The sequence below is a fragment of the Eptesicus fuscus genome, chromosome 18, assembly GCF_027574615.1.
Source record: "Eptesicus fuscus isolate TK198812 chromosome 18, DD_ASM_mEF_20220401, whole genome shotgun sequence".
NCBI classification, from domain to species: Eukaryota; Metazoa; Chordata; class Mammalia; order Chiroptera; family Vespertilionidae; genus Eptesicus; species Eptesicus fuscus.
In genome coordinates, this window is record NC_072490.1 from 2,720,350 (window position 1) to 2,741,398 (window position 21,049).

Consider the following 21,049-nt stretch of genomic DNA (forward strand, 5'->3'; position numbering starts at 1 on the left):
GTGGGAGGGGATGTCTGGTCCCGAGCACGGCTTCTTCCTTGAGCTAAGAAATCAGCAAGCGTGCACTTCCTTCACTGCCCAAATCCCCACGGCCCTCCGACTACCAAGGAGAGAAATGCTCTTTTTCTCCTCCTACCCTCTTTAACATAATGACAACTCAAAAATATTACTCTGAGTTTGGGAAATAAGGTTATAGAATCATCCGTAATCCTACTTTCCATATGCCGACTCTATTTTTATTGGCTTTTCAGCTCTATGAATCACATATTACTCTATTTTACTCTTGTTCTGTTATGTGCAGAGATGAGTCGGCAGGGGCATCTGTCAGGAAGTTAAATAATATTATAAAAAACATATGAGACCAATAGGTATATATATAAAATATAAGGCCAGGGACACCTGAGCCTTGAAGTCGCTTTTTTTCACACCTTGCTCATTTCGTGGGTTTGGTGGGACTGATGTTTCTCCGCTCACCTCTGTGCTCTGAGCTCCGCAGTGCTGAGTCCCCCGTAGCTTGACATTGCATCGCTCAGATCTCAGGCGAACCCAAGTGCCCTCTCATTGTGATGCTTAGAAAGCTGCTCCGGGAGGACCAGTTGGAGGCAGTTACCAAAGCAGCACAACAAGAAGAGTTGGAGAGAAGGAAGCGCCTGGAGCAGCAGAGGAAGGACTACGCAGCTCCCATTCCCACTGTTCCCTTGGACTTCCTGCCCGGTGAGCAGAGGTGGAGGGAAGGCCTGAGAGCCCATGTGGTCAAGGACAGATCGGGAGTCAGGTCTGATCTCTCAGGAATCCTTTCGTGTCAGTCAGCTCCTTGGGAGCACTAGCGCAGAGGGATCTCATTTACAAAGTTCAGATGACTGAACGTGTGCTCCTCAAACTGATCTTACTTACATTTCTGCCCCTTCCCCCCTTAACTTTGGATCTTAACATGTCCAAGGACTGGGGCCTGTTCTAGTGCTCAGGTGGAATCGGAGTGAGAACCAGCTGAGAAAAGGGGATTTGGAAAGAGGGCTGAGGGTTTTTGAGATGCCTTCTGCTTCTCTCCTGGGGGTAGTCCTGGTGAGAGCGACAAAGGAGGGGATATTTGAAAAGAACGCTTGTGCCACATGTGGTTTGACGTTCCCTTCCATCTTTCTTTTCTTAGAGGAAATTGTCTTAAGAGCAAGTGATGGTCCCCAACTGCCTCCTCGGGTCTTGGCCCAGGAAGTCATTTGTTTGGACAGTAGCAGTGGCAGCGAGGATGAACAAAGCAGCCGAGATGGTAAGATGAAGCCAGAACTTTCATAGAAGAGTTCAGTCCTTCCTCATGCACATTGAGGTCTCAGATTCCCTGAGTCGTCCTGGTAAATGTAAATCTCCCCTTGTCTTAACTTGAAGCTGGAGAGAGAAGTCGTCATAGGTGATAACAAGGCCTGCCTTCCTCTCTGTGCTCTGTCACTCCAACCGTGGGCAGTAAGTCACTCTGCTCCCTGGGCTTGTCTTTGTCTGTCTTGTCGGCTGTCTCAGAGGTGATTGAACTGAGCTCTGGCGAGGAGGACACTCTGCACATTGTGGACAGCAGCGAGTCTGTCAGCGAGGAGGATGAGGAAGAGGAGAAGGGTGGCACCCACGTGAATGACGTCTTAAACCAGCGCGATGCTCTGGGGCGCGTCCTCGTCAACCTGAACCACCCTCCGGAGGAGGAAAATGTCTTCCTGGCCCCACAGTTGGCTCGGGCAGTGAAACCCCATCAGGTACAGCAACTCTTGACCCTTCGTTTCCTTCCAGCTTCCTCCCTGTGGACACTGCCTGCTGGTGCTTGTTGGCATCACAGCCTCTGAGGTGCTGTTGGACCACGAGCAGCGATGGGAGGGCCTGGTCCTTCTTCCTAGCAGTTGATGCTTCAGGATTCCCGATGAATGGGAAGGGACATGCCCCCGGTTCGCCCTGCCATGCAGAACATGCTGGATCTCTTGGCTTAATGATCGGGAGCCTCCCTCTGGGACCTGTGAGACTGGTTGAGATGCTCTCTGGAGAGCAGTGCTTTGATGAGGAAGCTGAGGCTCCAGAAGAGATGTGAGAGGCAGAGGTCTGAGGGCCTTTCTCATGGGAGGGAGCAGAGGAGTTGTGTTGACCCAGAGCCTGGAACCAGGACTAGTGAGCGAAAGTTCCAGAGGGACAGAGGTTGACCCAACATGAGAACTCCAACAGTACGAACGGCTCCTCATGGAGTGGGCTGCTGGAGGTGAGCAGCCAGGCCACGGCTGAGTGAGGGGCCCTGCCAGGAGCTAGGAACTGCAGCTTCTTGCCTGGGATCGGCCTCGGTGCCAGCTGAAGGTTTTTCTGTTTTCTCCCACAAGTCTGTCGCCAGCCAATAGACTGGGCATGGTGCAGGGAGACTTTTAGGCGTCCATACCAGCTGTCTGCTCTCACTGCTGACTAATTCAAGGTGAGGAACCCAGAGCCCTGGTCTTTGCCAGCACTCCTGACATTTGTGTGTGTTCCTTGCCAGATTGGCGGGATCCGGTTCCTGTATGATAACCTGGTTGAGTCCCTGGAGAGGTTTAAGACCAGCAGTGGCTTTGGCTGTATCCTGGCCCACAGCATGGGTCTGGGGAAAACTTTGCAAGTGATCTCCTTCGTCGACGTCCTCTTCCGCCACACGCCAGCCAAAACTGTCCTTGCCATTGTGCCGGTAAGAGTTCAGGAGGCATCACCTAGCACCCTCTGAAGAGCTCGGGAACCCTTCCTGGCCCTGAAAAGCTGGAGGAGCTCAGCTCGGAGCTGGCTCCTCAAAGCGCTCTTTCTGGCCTGGCTCTCCGACAGGTTAATACTCTTCAGAACTGGCTGGCGGAGTTCAACATGTGGCTCCCAGCTCCCGAAGCCCTGCCAGCCGACAGCAAGCCCGAGGAGGTCCAGCCTCGCTTCTTTAAAGTCCACATCCTGAACGATGAGCACAAGTAGGTGCCTGCCCGCCCTCTGCCCTTCCTCTAGACTTCTTCCCGGGCCTGGTGTCCAGGGCCCGTGCCTGACCTCCCAGACTCCTTTGGGTTTTGATGTGTCCCTCTCTCTTCTTGCCACTCATTGTTTCTCTACCTGGCTTTTCAGTAAAGGCGGAGTTATGTGGCCTGGGAAACTTCTTGTGTCCTGCTTGAGGCTGCTGTTACACCTGAACACTCGGCAGGCAGCGTCTCATTTCCCAGGTGTACCAGGATACCATTCAACATGAGAAAACAAAACTTCCCATCTGACCTTTTACCTTTCACTTTCTCTTTTCCTAGCAGCTCATCAGCCTCTTCCTTTAAGCAGCGCACCATTGATCTATAGTTGACCTTTGTTTTAACCCTCGCCCGAGGATATGTTTATTGATTTTATTTATTTAAATTTTTTTTTGAGAGAGAGAAAGAAAGAGAGAAACATCAGTGTGAGAGAGAAACATCGATCGTTTGCCTCCTGCACATAACCTGGCTGGGGATGGGCTCTGCAGCCTTTTGGTGTGTGGGACAACGCTCCAACCAACCGAGCCACCCAGTCAGGGATACAGGACACAGTTGACCTTTAATGGTACAACTTCCAGGCTTTGAAAGGTGCAAACCTTTTTTTGTTTCAGTTTTCAATAAAATTGTATTTCCTCTCCATATATTCAACCTGATTCCCAAAAATCTAAAGGTATGTCTTGGTCCAGCAGGTCTGCCTCTATGCTACCCTTGCCTCTCGGCATGGATATCGAGAAGGCAGGCTTTGTTCTCTGTAGAGACTGCCTCCTGCGAGGCTTGGTCATGCACATGTAAATGAGGAGACTGTGGTGGCCCCCAGGTGGTTCTCACCTGCTCTTCTTGCTCAGCTTTCAGGACTGAGTCCCCGTGCAGCAGGGCTCAGCTGCTCAGGAAGGAGGGACTGTGCCGAGTGTCCTTGGTCTTGTCTGCTCTTCCTCTCCTGCTTGTCCTGGCTCTTCAGCTCCCAGGACCTGGGCAGCCGAAGTGCAGGAGGCAGCCCTTGCCTTAGTACTTTCTATTTACTGTAGGAATAACTCGCCCTCAGATATTGTAGTCATGCATGTACATCCAAGGAGGTTGCCGCTTTTGCTTGCCTTGTGCCCTTGAATTTCTGTTTTTTTGCTATTTAACCACCATCAGTGACCCCGTCCATCCTCGCTGCAATCTCTAGGATGCTGGGAAAGTCCTGGGCAGCGGCCAGCCCTGTGCAGCTCCCCTGGCCTTTGGCAGTCAGGATCCTGAGTGTACATCAGCACAGCTGTGCTTGTGAGCACTTCTTCCTGGGAGCAGTGGGAGCAGTAATATTTTCTCTCTGTTCACTCTTTCAGGACAATGGCAGCTCGAGCTAAAGTGATGGCTGATTGGGTGTCGGAGGGTGGGGTGCTGCTGATGGGGTACGAAATGTACAGACTCCTCACCCTGAAGAAATCCTTTGCCACAGGTAGACCGAAGAGAAGCAAGAAACGGTCTCACCCGGTCATCATTGATCTGGATGAGGAAGATCGCCAGCAGGAGTTTCGGAGAGGTGGGCAGCCTCTCCTGGGGTCCTAGGGGTTTTTCAGGAAAAGAAATAGTGTCTGCAATAGCGCCTCGTCAAGTGTGAAGCTTTATTGATGTGAGTTGTGTTGCCTTGAACCAGAAATCCTGGCTCTTGGAGGCCGTGGATGAGCGGTTAGACCAGGCCCCAGACTGGCTCAGAGGAGCCCCCGGCCCGTCCGACCCGTTTCTCTCACAGAGCACCTGGGAGAGTAGCTGCTGCCTTTACCACCTCCTAGAGGTGTTCTGAGGCAGCATGAAGACCACGTTTATGAAGTCCTAAGTCACAGATATACGGAGTACTGATGCTATTGCTTGTGAATTTATAAAACAAAATCTATGCCGGTTTGCTAGTGAAAGCCATTCCTCTCAGTTCTCCTCCCTCTTCCAAGGGCCTTTGTCCCTTTGGGGAAGAACGTTTCCTGAGGGGTCAGAGGCCCTTCCGTCTTAGGTCTCTTCACCCTGAGGTTATGTGGTTGTAGGGTCGCTTCTGTTACACAGCTGGGATGAGCTGGCCTTTTAGCAAGGACTGGGGGGTGAGTCCAGGAAGACTTGCCCCTAGCTGGCTCCCCGCAGCGAGCCCTCTGCCACCGAGATGCTGACCGTGGTGAGAGCAGGCTGAAGTGTCCAGACCACTCCTGTCAGTTTCACCCAGACTCACGTTTAGTCCTCGGCGGGTGCTCTGTAAAGCCATGCGCTCTGCTGCCCAGTTGGTCTAAGCCCTAGGAATGCGAGTCGGTTTTACTCTGAGCATAAAGGGGGGAAGAGGAGGGGGAGAGATTTTCTGAGTCAACAGGCCAGGCTCACGTGTCACACGCCACATAGGAGCTTGGATGGCTGGCTCCCTTTCAGCGATGGGGGCTGACTCTTGCTTTCCTGCTTCCTTCATTTCTTCTGTCTCCTCCAGGGTGCACCCCTACTTCTCATACTGTTGACTAAGAGCAGGCCCTCCCACCCTCTGACTCCGGATCCTCTTCCCTCCCTAGAGTTTGAGAAGGCCTTGAGCCGCCCTGGCCCTGATGTGGTGATCTGCGACGAGGGCCACCGCATCAAAAACTGCCAGGCCAGCACCTCGCAGGCCCTGAAGAGCATTCGCTCCCGCCGCCGGGTGGTGCTGACCGGGTACCCCCTGCAGAACAACCTCATCGAGTACTGGTGCATGGTGGACTTCGTGCGCCCGGACTTCCTGGGCACCCGGCAGGAGTTCAGCAACATGTTCGAGCGCCCCATCCTGAACGGGCAGTGTATCGACAGCACGCCCCAGGACGTCCGCCTCATGCGGTACCGGAGCCACGTCCTGCACAGCCTCCTGGAGGGCTTCGTGCAGAGGTGAGCCGTCCTCCGAAGGAGTGGGCGGCACTCCAGGAGGGCCACGAGTCCAACTTCCTTTTACTCAAGGGCATGTCCTGAGTCGCTGGCAGAGGCTGGGTACCGCTGTTTCAATCCTCTGGAAGTTTGGCCTAGAAGTGCTTCTCTCAGAAGTTGATCTGTGGTTGCCATGGATGCCTGCCTTACCTGCTGAGGAGCAGACAGCTGGCATCCTGCTGACTCGTGTGAAAGGGGGACGGGTGGTTCTAAGGGTGGGTCTTGCCTGGGCCAGCCTCTTGGTGCGCATAGCTACGCTGGTCCCAGCAGTCCCCTGTTTTTCCTGGTTAACATGGCATGTGTGGAGAAAGCGTAGAGGAACAGCCCCGAATCGGGGTAAGAACCTGGAATTCCTGGTCTTTGTCATCCTGTCAGTGACCTGGGGCAGGCCACTGCCTCTTGCTTTCGTTTTCATCCTTAAAATGAGTTTTGTCTTTTTTTTTGTTTGTTAATGAGTTTCGTCTTGATGGTTGCTGTGAACCTCGAGAGGTGGGTGTGGCGGGAAGCAGGTCTGTTCTGTCCTGCACTGACGCCCGGCCAAAGCGCCTTGTCCGTTCTGGTCTGCGTTCTAGGAGAGGCCACACTGTGCTGAAGATCCACCTCCCTGCCAAGGAAGAGAATGTGATCCTGGTGCGGCTCTCCCAGATCCAGCGCGATCTGTACACACAGTTCATGGACCGCTTCCGGGACTGCGGCAGCAGTGGCTGGCTGGGGCTGAACCCTCTCAAGGCTTTCTGTGTGTGCTGCAAGGTGCGTGGGCGCCTCAGGGATACTGAGACACAGGCCAAGCATGCACGTGGCCCCAGGAGTTACTCCTGCTGGGGGTTCCTGATAAAGGAGGAGCAGAGGGGCCGCCTCTGCAATGGAGGACGGGGGGCTCTCGGGAGAGAGGTGTTGGCTGCACGCGCACACTCCCGGGAGTGGTGCTCACACTGAACTGCGAATGGTGCCCTTGTGCTGTGCAGCTCAAACTTGAGGAGCCACTTCCTTTCTCGCTGATGGTTTTCACTTGGAAGAGCGGGTGATGGCAGGACATTGTGGGGCAGTGTCCCTGCTTGCGTGATTGGGACTCAAGAACTCTATAGCTCAGACTGGTTGTTGGGGCACCTTCCATGGGCGTCTGTATTTCATCGGGTTGGGGTGTCTTTCATCCTGACAGTGCTTCAGATGGTTGGGGACAGCAAGGCCATGTGTCTTTAGCACTCAGCCTCGTGAGCAAGTTGATGAACACTCACTTGTCTTTGACCTGGCCAAGTGCTCCCTGTTATCTGACGGGGGACCTGTTTCTTAGACAGCTTTCAGCTGACCTGCTGGGCATTACTTCTGATTGGGCACTGCTTTTTTTTTTAATTTCTTTATTGATTAAGGTGTCACATATTTGTCTTCATCCCCCCATTCCCATCCCACACCCCTCCCCACGGATGCCCCAACCCCCAGTTGAACTTAACCATTGGATAGGCTCATATGCATGCACACAAGTCCTTTGGTTGATCTCTCCCCCCTCCCCCCACCCTCCCCTATCCTCCCTCTGAGGCCCGATAGTCCGATCGATGCCTCCTTGTTTCTGGTTCTGTTCTTGTTCCTCAGTCTATGTTGTTCATCATTTCCCCTAGATGAGCGAGATCATGTGTCACTAGAGATATACTTGGGCACTGCTTTAATACGTGAGCTGAAGGGGTGTGGCTGGGGATAGATGGCATTTCAGAATATTTCGATTGTAGCCACAGTCCTCGAGACCAGGGTAGACATGGTCTGGAGCATGCTGCAGTGCCAATGCCCATCTTACCACCCCGTCTCCTCCCCAGGGATTCTCAACTCTGTCCAGGAGTAGCCCCTCAAATGACTTATGGTTGGTCAGCTAGAAGGCAGATACATTTGTCCATAGGGAGACTTTGTCTTGCTTCATACTGTGGTAGACGGTGGCCACTCAGTGAAACAGGAGCATTCTTACTGAACAAGAATAGAATACAAGGCTTATGTACCAAACATACTGGCTTGCCCCTGGTGTGACCTCTCCTGTTTGTGTGTCATGTGATCAGTCAGTAAGTGGAAACGAATGTGCAGGTCTTCAGCCCGAGGGTGTTGGGATATTTAATTTTTTTGGTGATTGTGTGCTGTGGGAGGTGTGTGTTTGAGCAAGGACATGTTTCCAGACTCTGGAACAGCTTTACATTGTTCTCAGCCCTGGGCCACCTTGTTTCTCACTTGACCCTCAGATCTGGAATCACCCTGACGTGCTGTATGAAGCCCTTCAGAAGGAGAACCTGGCCAATGAGCAGGACCTAGACGTGGAAGAGCTCGGCTCCGCAGGGACTAGTGCCCGCTGCCCGTCACAGGGAACAAAAGTCAAGGGGGAGGACAGCGCCTTGGCCGCCTCGCTGGGAGAGGCAGCCAACAGCAAGTTCCTACAAGGGGTCGGCTTCAACCCTTTCCAGGAGCGAGGCAACAACATCGTCACGTATGAATGGGTGAGTCAGGCATGTCCTCCTGTGGCCGTAGAGCACTGAGAAGGGGTGTGTGAAGCCCACGTGGGGAAGGGTGGGTGCGCAGTGCACATGCTGCCCAGGCCTGCGCAGGGACCCATGAAGGCGGCCCGTGAGCTGCTGTCTTGGAGGGAGAGAGTTCTGTGGACCTGCTCACGCTGCCTCATTTCTCTCTCGCAGGCCAAGGACCTTTTGACTAATTACCAGACGGGGGTCCTGGAGAACTCTCCCAAGATGGTCCTGCTTTTCCACCTGATCGAGGAAAGCGTGAAGCTTGGCGACAAGATCCTCGTGTTCAGGTAGAAGAGAACTTTCCGAATGACACTGTGTGGCTCTGGTAACAGCGACACATCCCTGCAGAGCGAGACGTCTGGCATCATGCCAGCGCCCTTTCCGCTCTCCGTGCCTCTGCAAGCCAGTGCTGCTTGGCGGGGGGGGTCTTGCATTTTGTCTTTTTCTTGGAGTGTTTTGGTCCAATGCTCTTCTCTTCAGAGAACAATTTGAAACCATAGGCTAACATTGTAGATCACAGTCTAACCCTTCCACTGTGGCCTGTTACTGTAAAGCCTGGGAACTAGGTTTCACATTTGAAAAGGGTTTTAAGAAAAAGGAAACGCAGCTGAGACTGGTCTGCAAAGCCTAAAATTATTCACTGTCTGGCTCTTTACAGAAAACACTTGCAGGTCCTTGGTCTAATCTGCTTCTCTTTCTCTTGGCCTTATTAAAATAAGTAAGCTTTGTATATAAGGCTAAAATAAAGCAATTTGTTCCAGAGTCACATTCTCAGTCTGGCCAGAGCTTTTGAGTCCCATCAAGGCCTGAGTCCTCAGGGAACAGACACGGAGTAGATTGCTTCTCCTGCGTTCTGCCCAGTGTGCTCCAATGAGAACTCGGTGGCAGGGCCTGGCTTGGCAGCCTCGGAATGAGGGTTTCCGCATGGGACCCATTTGCAAGGGCAGCGGTGGTTCTGATGGGGGCGGGGGAGCTGCTTGTATGGATCACTCCTGAGGAGGCGGCTCTGCCAACTCGGAAGCAGCCGAGTGCTCGTCTCCCTAGTGAGACGCGGGAATTGCCGTGGCCTGTAGTCGGCTCTGAAGTCTACTCATGTAGTGTGGGTTTTGTTTTATTTTTAAAGTAGGTTCTTACTGATTTTAGAGAGAGAGGAAGGGAGGATAGAGAGAGAGAAACATCGATGAGAGAGAAATTTCATCGATTGGCTGCATGTGCCCTGACCAGGAATCAAACCAATGACCTCTTGGCTCCTGGGTCATCGCTCAACCACTGAGGCACCCTGGCTGGCCACAGTGTGGGTTTTTAATGCTGATGCTATTGGATACTAGGCACTGAATGAAACCCCAGAATTTCCCAGCTGAGCAAGTCATAGGGTAGAGAGTTTTTAGCCGGGTGCCGGCAGTAATTGTGTGGATGACTGCTCCCACTATGAGCTAGAAAGAAGACCCTGGGTGGTTCTTTGTGGGGTTACCTCTTACAGGGAGTAGGCTGTGGGAGCTCCCACCATCAGAGGACTGGACACAGTTGTGGGCCTGCTGGGGAGCGAGGTGCCCGTGGGTCTGGGAGCCTTCTGACCAAGTGTTGTTCCTTTCAGCCAGAGCCTTTCCACCTTGGCTCTCATCGAGGAGTTCCTAGGGAAACGCGATGTGCCCTGCCTACCCGGTGCTGAGGGGCAAGGAGTACAGAAGTGGGTTCGAAACGTCAGCTACTTCCGTGAGTTAACTGCTGCCTGGCTCCTGAAGCCTTGGCGAGGTCTGCTTAAGGGTTTTACTTTCTCTCTCAGTTTCTCTTCTACTCCATTCTCTCTACGAAATATTTCGTTTGTAGCCACAGTCCTAGAGACCAGGCACAGAGAGATGAGCCAAGGAGCAGAGAGAGACTGAGGCTGAGAGTGAGCTGCTGTGTGTGAGGTGCTGTCCTAGGGGCTGAGGAGCTCAGGCGAGATGGGGGTGGGGGTTACAGAGAAGTAGCAGGCATAGGCCTCATCTTCATCTGAGACATGACAACTTGAGGACAGATCCTTGGGTTCTAAGGAAGGCAGAATTGTCCTGGTAAGGATGGTCAAAGAAGGCTTCCTGGAGGAGGCAAAGCTTGCACTAGACTTGCAAACATGGAGACGGTTTGACAGATAACAGGGCTTGTGTGGCCCAGAGGTCATTCTAGGGGGAAGGAGTCGAGTGAACACAAGTCTAGATCATGCATTCTCTGTGGGGAGATAGCAGCCCTGGAACAGTGAACGCTGGTTCTTGGGCAAAAAACTTAAACTTTTTGAAGAATAAAGCACAAATATGCATATAGGAAGTAAACATATACCATAGATCTGTGGTGGTAAAATTACATGGGGGCATGGTGACTGGAAAAAACGTATAAAAAGGTTCCTTAAGAGGGTGAGAAGTATTGACGTCAGGCCCTTACTGACCAGATGCTGACATTTGGGCGGGTAATTCTGTGTTGTCGGAGCAGTCGTGTGCACTGTGGGATGTTGAGCGGCATCCCTGGTCTCTGTTCACTAGATGGCAGTAGCATCAACTCAGTTATGCCGACCGACAGTGTCTCCAGGCCCTGCCAGACGTCTCCTGTGGGGCGGAGGGTGCTTGTTGAGAAGCATCAGAGGTTCAGGGGTGCGAGGAGACCCGGCACATGGTCTGGCCTGGAGCTTTGTATTGTCTCTGGGTTTGCCCAATGAGTCAGTGCTGAGCTGTGCTTGAACTTGTGAGAACTCAGGTTGGAAAGGTAGGTTGGAGTGCTGATGAGAGAGCCTCCAGTACCAGCCAGTGACGCTGAACTGTAGCAATTCCGTTCTCCATGTGCAAGTCCATACCCTTAGCTTTGCCCTTTTCTCTGCTCTACCCAAGGTGACAAAAGAAGCCGCCCCGGCCTTACTCATGCTTCCTCCTTTCACTCCGAAGTCCCGCCCACTGCTCCCTATCTGTTCCTCTTGTGTCTCCCCGTAGCGAGTTCTCCGCCTCGGGAGCTTGTTAATGCAGGTTCCTAGTGGAGGAACATCATCCCTATCAAAACAAACCCTTGGTCCGTCTGTGCTGTCAGGTCAGGATTCGCAGGACTGAGGAGAGGGCCACCTGAGCCAGTGTCTACCAAGCCTCCATACTTAGGGTCACTCTTAGGCCCTCTAAAGTCTGGGAACCTTGGCCATAGAATCGACACAAGATATTAAAGGGAGAAACAGTTTCTTATCCTTGTTGCGCGTGGGAACTACCTGGGGTATTTTTAAGTTATAGGAACTTGGGTCTCAGGGTAGACCTGAGCTCTGTAGTGTGTGCGCGCTTTGTTTTTAAAACACGTTTGCCCAGGATTTTGCTGTGTCCCCTGCCCTCATTTGTCCATTTCTGAGGCTTTCCTTCTGTCCTAGGGCTCGACGGTAGCACCCCTGCCTTTGAGAGGGAGCGGCTCATTAATCAGTTCAATGATCCCAGCAACCTCACCACCTGGCTGTTCCTTCTCTCCACAAGGTGAGTGGGTCCCGGGAGGATAGGCCAGAGGGCGTGTTCTGGGCAACTGGCCACAGGGGTAGGCACCCCAAAGGCTCATCCAGTTTCCATCAGAAGAGATCTGCTCAGGGCTGTGACTTGTTTTTGAAGTGAGAGAGGGGACCCCAGAAGGAAGTTGTGTTAAAGGGTGATGGTGACATTGTCGTTAAGTTCTTTGACACCCTCATTAACACTGGTTGTAATTAGCTTTTCCCTTGGAATGTTCCGAAGCTGAGACGATGTGGAGAAGCTGAGACGATGTAGGGTGTTTTAACAAGTAGCAAGTGCAATAGCACTGTAAAGGGCTGCTGGTCTGTTTGTCTCATGCCAAGCAGAATGCCCTTGATAGGGTATGAACCAGTCATTCTCCTGAGCTGTTGGCAGTTTCCCTCGCCAAGTGACATCACACTCAGCAGGGAGGAGAGCCGGCTGCTTTCTGCGCTGGTAGGCACTTGCGTGTCGCCCGTTCAGGGCATACTTTTGAGTGGGTGAGGACATAGCACTGTCCATCAGCAGGACAGCAGGAATCTCAGTATGTGGGGCTTAGGACAAAGAGGAGGGTGGTGGGGAAGGAGTCACGATGGGTAAAACTGACTTGAAAACTATCTTTAAAATGCAAGCCTTGTGATTGTTGGTTTGTGTTTTAAAGGGCTGGGTGCTTGGGCGTGAATCTGATCGGTGCCAACCGAGTTGTGGTGTTTGACGCTTCCTGGAACCCTTGCCATGATGCCCAGGCAGTGTGCCGGGTGTACCGCTACGGCCAGAAAAAGCCCTGCCACATCTACCGCCTGGTGGCTGATTTCACCCTCGAAAAGAAGATCTATGACCGTCAGATTTCCAAGCAGGGCATGTCAGGTGGGCCGCCTTTCGGGTTCAGAAGAGACACGTTGATATAGGCCGCCGTCCTACTGTCTCCAGGCGTTCGGGGACAGGGAGATTGTGGGAACACGAGCAGGCTTCCCAGGATAGAAAGCCAGCAGTCCTCCCATCTCATTCTGACTCAGATAATTGCCTAAGAGGGGACTGACCTCAACTTGTTGAAGGTGGGTTTAGCGATAAGAGCTGAACTAGCAGGTTTCTGTTAAAATCCTTCCATTTCACCAAGGCCTCGCACCTGGTCTTTAACTTTCAGATATGGGGGAGCCGCCTCCGGTGGCTCAGGTGTAGTGCCCATTGTGCCACCCACAGCCTCTCTCCTCTCTGCTGATCTCTGTAGCTGTGGCTTTGCAGTCGTCTTTGCCACATACTGACCTACGGTGTCCCCATCTTCTCCCTTCCAGATCGCGTGGTGGATGATCTCAATCCAATGCTGAACTTTACCCGGAAGGAGGTGGAGAACCTACTGCACTTCGTTGAGAAGGAGCCGGCTCCCCAAGCATCTTTGGACATAAAGGGCATCAAGGAGCCAGTCCTGCAGCTGGCCTGTCGGAAGTACCCTCACCTCATCACCAAGGTCAGAGCCCGGTGTGCACGCAGCCAGTGCCCCGCAGCGGAGGCTCGTCCGGCGAGCTTGTTGTCTCTGTGCGAACTGTTGTTTCACGCAGGCAGCTTGAACGCCGTGGTTCTTTTCCTTGCCCCATGCAGTTCCTGCCCCTGGTCTGGTCCTACAAGCACTGGGCTCAGCCATGGCGAGTAATTTGCTAGTGTTTTCCCAGCACAGAGATGGCACGTTTTAAAAACGTAGCCTGTTAATTCCCTGACCTCTGCCCTCCCTTTGATGTGAAAGGCGGATGAAGGTGGTCTAAAGCTGTGCTGTCAGACTTGTGAGTCGTACTCTCGACAGAACAGCGGACCTGCATGTGTCTGCGAGCAGGCTCTTCGCTAGTGCTGGAGCCGGCCAGCCCTTCCTTGGTGTCAAAGCAAGGCTCAGTGCGTTCCCATCATTTTGCACAAAAACTGATAATTAAGTCAACATTCTCCTATATCCCCAGGAGCCTTTTGAGCATGAGTCATTGCTCCTTAACCGAAGGGATCACAAGCTGACCAAGGCGGAGAAAAAAGCAGCAAAGAAAAGCTATGAGGAAGATAAACGCACATCAGTCCCCTACACCCGCCCGTCATACGCGCAGTATTACCCCGCCAGCGACCAGAGCCTGACCAGCATCCCCGCCTTCAGTCAGAGAAACTGGTGAGTTGCTGAAAGGGCTGGAAGGTCTGCTGTAGAGCCAGGCCCAAACCTTCCCCCTGCAGCGTTGTGTAAACTTGCTCTTCGGCTGCCGAGAACGGACGGGCTCTGCTCTTGGGTGAGGTGTCCAGGCAGTCAGCAGCCCCGGGGTTGTAAGTGGCTCTGGCGGGAAGCGTGAGCTACTGGTCTTGTGACTCAGGAGAGTCCATTTGTTTTCCTGGGAGGTGCGGGTCCCCAAAACACAGAGACCCAACCCTCCTGTACAGCCCGTCCTACCCGTAGCACCTCGGTCCTAGACCTTGCTCAGCGCTGAGTGCAAGGGTGAAGGCCAGGTCTTTATGGGCCTAGGAGTGCCGTCAGCGTGTTCTGCTGCTGCTCATGGGCAAGTTTCAGAGAGTAAAGACCGTTAAGGTTGGACAGGTGGCCTCTCGAGTTCACCTGCACATGTGGCGTCACGTGGCCTTTCTCCTTGGTGAGTGGGCACGTTCCACCCATTTGTCTTCAGCTCACATGCACTGGGTTCTGAAGAACTTGCCCTCCCTGTGGCATCGTTGCCTCTCCCTAACTTTCCTCCAAGGACGAATGCCTGGTGTGTGTAGATGGACCGTCCGAATCCCCGGAAAGGCGTCCTCCCCCTGACATCTGACTCCTTAGGCTCCGAGAGGCGTCATCCCTCGCTTCCTCTGCAGCCGCTGAGGCTGTGGCTGTGGCTGGGGTCTGACGGGCTCCGCAGGCTTTGCAGGAGGGAAGGGTGGCTGTTCCGCCGACCTCTCTGAGTGCGCTGTCCTTCTCTCACAGGCAGCCAACGCTGAAGAGCGATGAGAAGCCTGTGGCCAGCGTCCGTCCTGTACAGTCCACCCCCATCCCCATGATGCCCCGGCATGTCCCCCTGGGAGGCGGCGTCAGCTGTGCCTCCAGCACAAACCCAGCTGTGAACTTCCCCATCAACTACCTGCAGCGCGCGGGCGTCCTTGTGCAGAAGGTGGTCACCACCACAGGTCGGGTGCTGTCCCTTTTCCGGTCACTTGGTTCCCGCAGGAGTTTCAGTATTTATTGAACACTCGAACGTCCCAAAGTGGTGTGGAGCAGGTGCTTGCACATAACTCAGAGAGGAGAAAAAATACAGAGAAATAACCATTTGAACCAACTTTTTCTAAACCAGAAACTCTATGAAATTTTAATTAAATCAGGGAAATTGACCCGAAAGATGATCAGCTTTCTCAGAAGTTCCTGGTTCTCAGAGTATTCTCTATTAGACAGCTGTGAGAGGGCTGCGGGCGGGCCTTGCCGTCCTGGCTCTGCCCTCTGCCTGCTGAGAGGCCTTAGAGAAGCCGCTGAGGAATGGGGTGGCTGTGGACTGGTTTCCTTCCCTGCTTTAGTCAGGCCCCGTGTGATCTAAATCTCAGGTCTGTGTCTTCACTAGATATTGTTATTCCTGGACTCAACAGCTCCACAGATGTACAGGCGAGAATTAATGCTGGGGAGAGCATCCACATCATCCGCGGGACGAAAGGTGAGGCTGACTGCCCACCCGTCCCCTGTCCGGGCTGGGAAGCAGAATCCGGACCTGTGGGGAAGCATGAGGAAGTGCCATTTCCAGGAGCTCAGTAGAGTGGGCGGGGCCCCAGGGATATCTGTCAGTGGCTGAAGAGAAGGGAGTTAGGGTCCCCGCATCCCTGTATTTTGACATTGTTTTTATGGAGAATTTGGGGTGGGTTTGGATAGACACTGTTTTGTGTCTCAGCCTGTTGATTGCGGTGCTCTTGGCTAGGAATGCCTGCCTCACCTGGAACCCCCGTAGACATTTCTCCAGGGCCAGTGCTGCGGCTGAACCAGTTCTGTGCTGTTATGACTGTGACACACAGCAGCCATCAGGGAACGTTGTAGATACAAGAGCATTACTCACAGGATCTGGGGGGTACATTACGCTTGAGGGTCTCACATGGAGGTCATGGGGGAGAAAGAGAAAGAACATGGACCTGGGTCTCTGCCTTTATTAGGGTCCAAGAATGGGGTGCTAGGCTTTGTGGGTTCACTCTTTGTTGGCGAATTTCAAACAGAAGAGTGGGATTTAGAACAGGAGGGAAAAGTAGGGTCAAAGAGTGGTCATTGGGAAAATCCACTGCCTCTGCCTCCTCACAAGGGAGGTGAGACTGCTGGGAGGAGATCTGGGCGGACCCTGTCGGGACAGTGTCGATGCCTGTCATTCCCGGGAAGTCAGCCTTCACTCTGAGCTCCTGACTCGGCGTTAGTAAGGAGGTCGCCCCGGCCTCTGTTGGCTCACAGTACCTTTAGGCTCAAGGAAAGATGCTGCTGTGAAATACAAGACACGGGAGGTGGTACCTGCCCCTTACTGGGCTCCTGTGGGCCTAGAGCAGGGTGGGTAAAGGGCGAGCTCTGCCGTGCACCGGCCAAGTCCGCCACTGCCTCTCCCTGTACCTGTGAGCAAGAACGGGCTTTACATTCTCAGTTGGTTCGGAGGGGAGGGCGGGGATCAAAAGAAGAATATTTTGTAACGTGAAATTACACAAAATTCACATTTCAATGTCCATAAATAAATATTTTTAGACCATAGAGGCACCTAGCTGTTATGCTACAGAGTCGAATAGTTGCAAGAGAGAGCTGATGGCTCACAAAGCCAGAATTACTTACTAATTGGCCTTTTAAGAAAAAGTTTGCCAATCTCCGGCCTGGAGCAGCCCAGATTTTCCAGATTGATAAAAACATGGGCTGGTAGATTAGTGTGTGGGAATAGAATGCAGCTCTAGAATTGTTCCCACCAACAGAGCGAGGGGAGTGAGGCAGGAAGGCGTGGGCCAGAGTGCCGGTGGTCCTCCACTCGTGAGCCTTCCTGATGTGTTCTGTGCCTGTCCATCTCCCAGAGGGCCAGGCTCTGGAGCGGGGCCTGTGGCAGTGCTGATGCAGCCCGTGTTGTGGGGAAAGGGATAATACTGGGCCACAGCTCCATCCTCACCACTCATTTCAGAGGTCTGAGAGGGTGTGAGGCTGGTTTTACAGCTGTTTCCCAGCCCCCGGGCTGGCAGGAGGGCATGTCCGCTGCTCACAGTCTTCCTCGTGCTTCTTAGGGACGTACATCCGCACCAGCGACGGGCGGATCTTTGCTGTCCGAGCGACGGGCAAACCCAAAGCCCCTGAAGATGGTCGGATGGCTGCCTCAGGTACAGTGTGCGGCTGTGTCTCCCGTTCGCCGCTGGCCACGTGTTTTGTTTTGGTTTAGTTTCACTTGTAATTGACTTTTTAGTAAATAATGTGTACATGGCTCACAATTGAAAAGGTGGAGGGAAAAGGGGTGAAGGGAAAAGTAAGTTTTTCTCCCACCATACCTCCAGCCGGTCACTTCTCGCCTGTCATTTTCAGAGATACTCTGAGTCCAGGACAGGGATGTGTGTGTCTTTATGGACAAAAAGCATGTGTGCCTGTCTGGATAAAAAAACGTGTGTATGACTTTCCTTTGTATTTTTACAGTGAATGCTCACTTACTGTACAATACACTGGCTAGTCCTTACTCACTAGGCAGCCCAGGGCTGGTGCCTTATCTGCTGTAGCTGTGCCTCCTGAGGGTGCGCACAGGATGCCGTGGGTGGGACAGCACCGTGTGTCCCAAGCCCCCTGTCCTGGGACGCTCAGATGGCTTGTTCCACATGCAGAACTGGCTCCCAGGCACGTGGTGTATCTGCAGCAGAATCCCCAGACGTGGGCGGACCGCCAGGTCAGAGAGTGTGGGCTCATTCACAGTGAGGTGCTCTGGCCAGGCTCCCCTCTGTGGGAGTCCTCCTCCCTCCTCCCTCCGGGAGGCACGAGAGCCAGACTGCTTGCTCCCAGCTCTCACTGTGGGGATGTGTGTGCACAGCCAGCCGAGCTGATAGAGCGGCACCGTGAGCACTCACGTCGCGGCGCCAAGACCCATGACTGTTCCTTTCAGCATGCACTCGCTTTGTCTCTCCCTGCCCGTTATCTGAACTATTTGCAAAGCGAGGACGTCACGTCACTTTTACCTAAACATGTTCACACACAGAGCCTAAGGGCAAGGGCCTTCCCCTCCGAGCCACACCGTCGTCACACGGAGTCACCAGCTCCCCACGGGGCCCGCTGTCCAGGCCAGAGCCCGTTTCCAGGCGACCCATCGTCTTCCACGGCCACGGCTTTGGTTTGGTTTTCAGCCAGGACGGGTGGCTTGTTGGAAGCACTTCCCTCTTTTCTTCCGTCCTGGTCACTGCCAGCCTGACGGGGTCAGACTGCTGACTTAGCATTTCACGTCCATGACCTCGTGGCTTCACCTTGTGGAGGTTTACCATCTGGGAAAGAGAGACCTGTTTCCTAGGGGAAAGTGAACTGGGTAACTCTATACATCAACTATTTGAATTTTGGGGGACACAAAGTTTTTTGTTCTTTCATGGAACTTTCCCCTATATCTTCCTTCTCTCCCTGGCCATTTTGGTTCTCAGTCACCTACGTTTTGTCCCCAGGTTCCCAGGGGCCTTCTCTCGAGTCTACGAGCAACGGCAGACCCAGTGCCTCATCACCCAAAGCCCCAGACCCTGAGGGACTGGCCAGGCCCGTCTCTCCCGACAGCCCGGAGATCCTCAGCGAGCTGCAGCAGTACGCCGACGTGGCCGCTGCCCGCGAGTCCCGCCAGAGCTCCCCCAGCTCCGCCGCCGGCCTGCCTGGCCCCCCTGCCCAACTGGTGGACGGCAGTGCTGTGCCTGGGACCGCTCTCGGGACGGAGCCTCGACTTGGGAGCCACTGCCTCAACAGTTCCCTCTTGGTGACCGGCCAGCCCTGTGGTGACAGGCACCCAGTCTTGGATTTACGGGGCCACAAGCGGAAGTTGGTCACACCATCTGTTGCCCAGGAGTCAGCCCGCCGGCGGTCCAGGAAGGGCCATCTGCCAGCCCCCGTGCAGCCGTATGAACACGGGTATCCAGTTGCAGGCGGGTTTGCCATGCCACCCGTCTCCTTAAACCATAACCTCACCGCCCCCTTCTCCTCCCAGGCTGGGGAGAACTCCCTGTTTATGGGCAGTCCCCCCTCCTACTACCAGCTGTCCAATTTGCTGGCAGATGCCCGCCTGGTGTTTCCAGTGACTACTGACCCTCTGGTGCCAGCAGGCCCCGTCAGTTCCTCTTCCACGGCTACCTCAGTCACTGCCAGCACCCCCTCCTTCATGCTGAACCCCTCTGTTCCAGGGATGCTGCCCAGCTACTCACTCCCGTTCTCACAGCCACTCCTGTCCGAGCCGAGGATGTTTGCGCCTTTCCCCACCCCTGTCTTGCCCACCAACCTTTCCCGGGGCCTGTCGGTCTACCCAGGCTACATGTCCTCCCACGCGGGCTACCCAGCTGGCGGCCTCCTCCAGTCCCAGGTGCCTCCGTTTGACTCTCACGAGGTGGCTGAGGTGGGGTTCAGCTCCAATGACGATGAGGACAAGGACGATGATGTGATAGAGGTCACTGGGAAATAGCTGCGAGCCCCTCTCCACCTCACTCAGGGCCCCAGCAGGTTGCCCACCACGCTGGAAGGCAGCCGTCTGGGCTTCTGAGAGTAGGGCACTTGGCAGGAGGGGCAGGAAGAGGACAAGGAAGGGGGGTGACCATAGTGGCAGGGCTCTGCTGCAGCTCAACAAAGAGGCAAAAAATTCCAGCAGAGCAGCAATCGCGGGAAATCAGGGACCCAAACAGGACTGGGGGCCGGGCAGCCCGCCTCTCTTCCCGCTGCCTTGCTTAGCTGTTGGCTTGTCCGCTTGCCCCTCTGAGTGTAGGCGCTCACATCCCATCTCTGTCTTTGGGAATGTTCTCTCCCAAGAGACCTGCCTTACCGGGTGACAGCTTGGCCTGGACGAGGGAGGGGAGCGAGGGGGGCGGGGTTAGGAAGGAGTGTGGGCAGGGAGAGCAGACTGCGATTCCACGTGGAGTCTTTTTAGGGGGTGGGAAGGAAGCAGACCAGGTATGTGTGCTGTGCGTGTGTGTGTTTATGTACGTACATGTATGTAACAGCAGGGATGAAGGTGGGGGGGAGGAGGGGAGGGACGGATGAGGGGGAAAAATGAATTTATCTTTTTAAAAATGGAAATCAGAGTGTGGTGGTTATGGCAGTTAGAATGCACGTCAGGGTGCGCCCAGGAGAGCCGTGGAAGCCACAGGTTTCCTTCTCGTGGGTGAAGAGGAGCCAGGTAACCCGAGTCCTGGTTTTCAGAGCCACATTGGTTGTGGAGTTTGGGGGAGACAACGGGAGAAACGGGCATCGCCCCTCTCTGCCTCTCCCCAGGGCTGCCTCGGAGCAGCCCTTTCCAGGGGGAGAAACGGCGAGGTGGGAGGGGAGCCGTGTGCTGTGGGGGCGAGATCATGGCGCCATGGCTGGAAGGACATGCTTCACAGGGATGGACCTGAGCCCCCACTGCCCGTCCCAGTGGCCTTTCCTGCCCCTGCCTTCCCTGGTAGAGAGCTCAGTTAATTTATTTCTATGGGCAATTATTTATTATTTAGACTTTTCATGTGTCTTTTTGTTGTTATTGGGAGTGGGAGGGGGAGGCTGGGGTCGGGAAGAGGGTAGGAGATGGGAAAGGCAGTTTTAAGAGACCCCAGACCCCGTAGCTGCCGGTGAGTACATCCCCGAGGGTGGCGAACTGGCCATGGAAGGAAAGCCAGGCTTGACCAAGGTGTGCACCAAACAGCCACGTTTGCGGGAAGACCAGGGAACCCTATGTCTGGAGAATTGGTGGATGAGACTCGTTCCACAGAGGTGGAAACAGGGGGACATGGAGTTTGCTATTGGAAAGTAAGTGACCCCAAATTTGGAGTTGCATCCTCCTCTGGTGACCTTAGAGGCAGGCTCGCTGTGCTGTGTATAGTGGCTGCGTTGAGGGAACAGACTTGATTTCCTATGGGGAAATGTGTTGGCTTCCCCAGCCTATCAGATGGTCAGTGTGGGCCTGCTGTGTGCTGCCTCCATCCTCTCTGAAGGAACATGGAGGAGCCTTCCTCTGTAGGAGCCTTAAGCCTGGCTTGGTCCTAAAAGAACACATCAGCCATTCTGGGTCGACTC

At 54.1% G+C, this 21,049-nt stretch overlaps 1 protein-coding gene across 1 annotated transcript in view; it reads left to right on the forward strand.

Moving 5' to 3' along the window:
* RAD54L2 (RAD54 like 2) overlaps nt 1-19,998 on the forward strand; it is a 50,135-nt gene extending 30,137 nt beyond the window's left edge. The window contains exons 5-23 of the mRNA XM_054729492.1: nt 575-714; nt 1,148-1,264; nt 1,510-1,736; nt 2,495-2,677; nt 2,809-2,942; nt 4,307-4,503; nt 5,501-5,843; nt 6,452-6,629; nt 8,096-8,347; nt 8,543-8,661; nt 9,969-10,087; nt 11,745-11,844; nt 12,512-12,717; nt 13,143-13,315; nt 13,794-13,990; nt 14,786-14,985; nt 15,411-15,500; nt 17,074-17,166; nt 18,475-19,998. Of these exons, the coding sequence (XP_054585467.1) occupies nt 575-714; nt 1,148-1,264; nt 1,510-1,736; nt 2,495-2,677; nt 2,809-2,942; nt 4,307-4,503; nt 5,501-5,843; nt 6,452-6,629; nt 8,096-8,347; nt 8,543-8,661; nt 9,969-10,087; nt 11,745-11,844; nt 12,512-12,717; nt 13,143-13,315; nt 13,794-13,990; nt 14,786-14,985; nt 15,411-15,500; nt 17,074-17,166; nt 18,475-19,469 (4,063 nt within the window). The 3' untranslated portion in view covers nt 19,470-19,998. The remainder of the gene's footprint in view (nt 1-574; nt 715-1,147; nt 1,265-1,509; nt 1,737-2,494; nt 2,678-2,808; nt 2,943-4,306; nt 4,504-5,500; nt 5,844-6,451; nt 6,630-8,095; nt 8,348-8,542; nt 8,662-9,968; nt 10,088-11,744; nt 11,845-12,511; nt 12,718-13,142; nt 13,316-13,793; nt 13,991-14,785; nt 14,986-15,410; nt 15,501-17,073; nt 17,167-18,474) is intronic.
* The last annotated feature ends 1,051 nt before the right edge of the window (nt 19,999-21,049 follow it).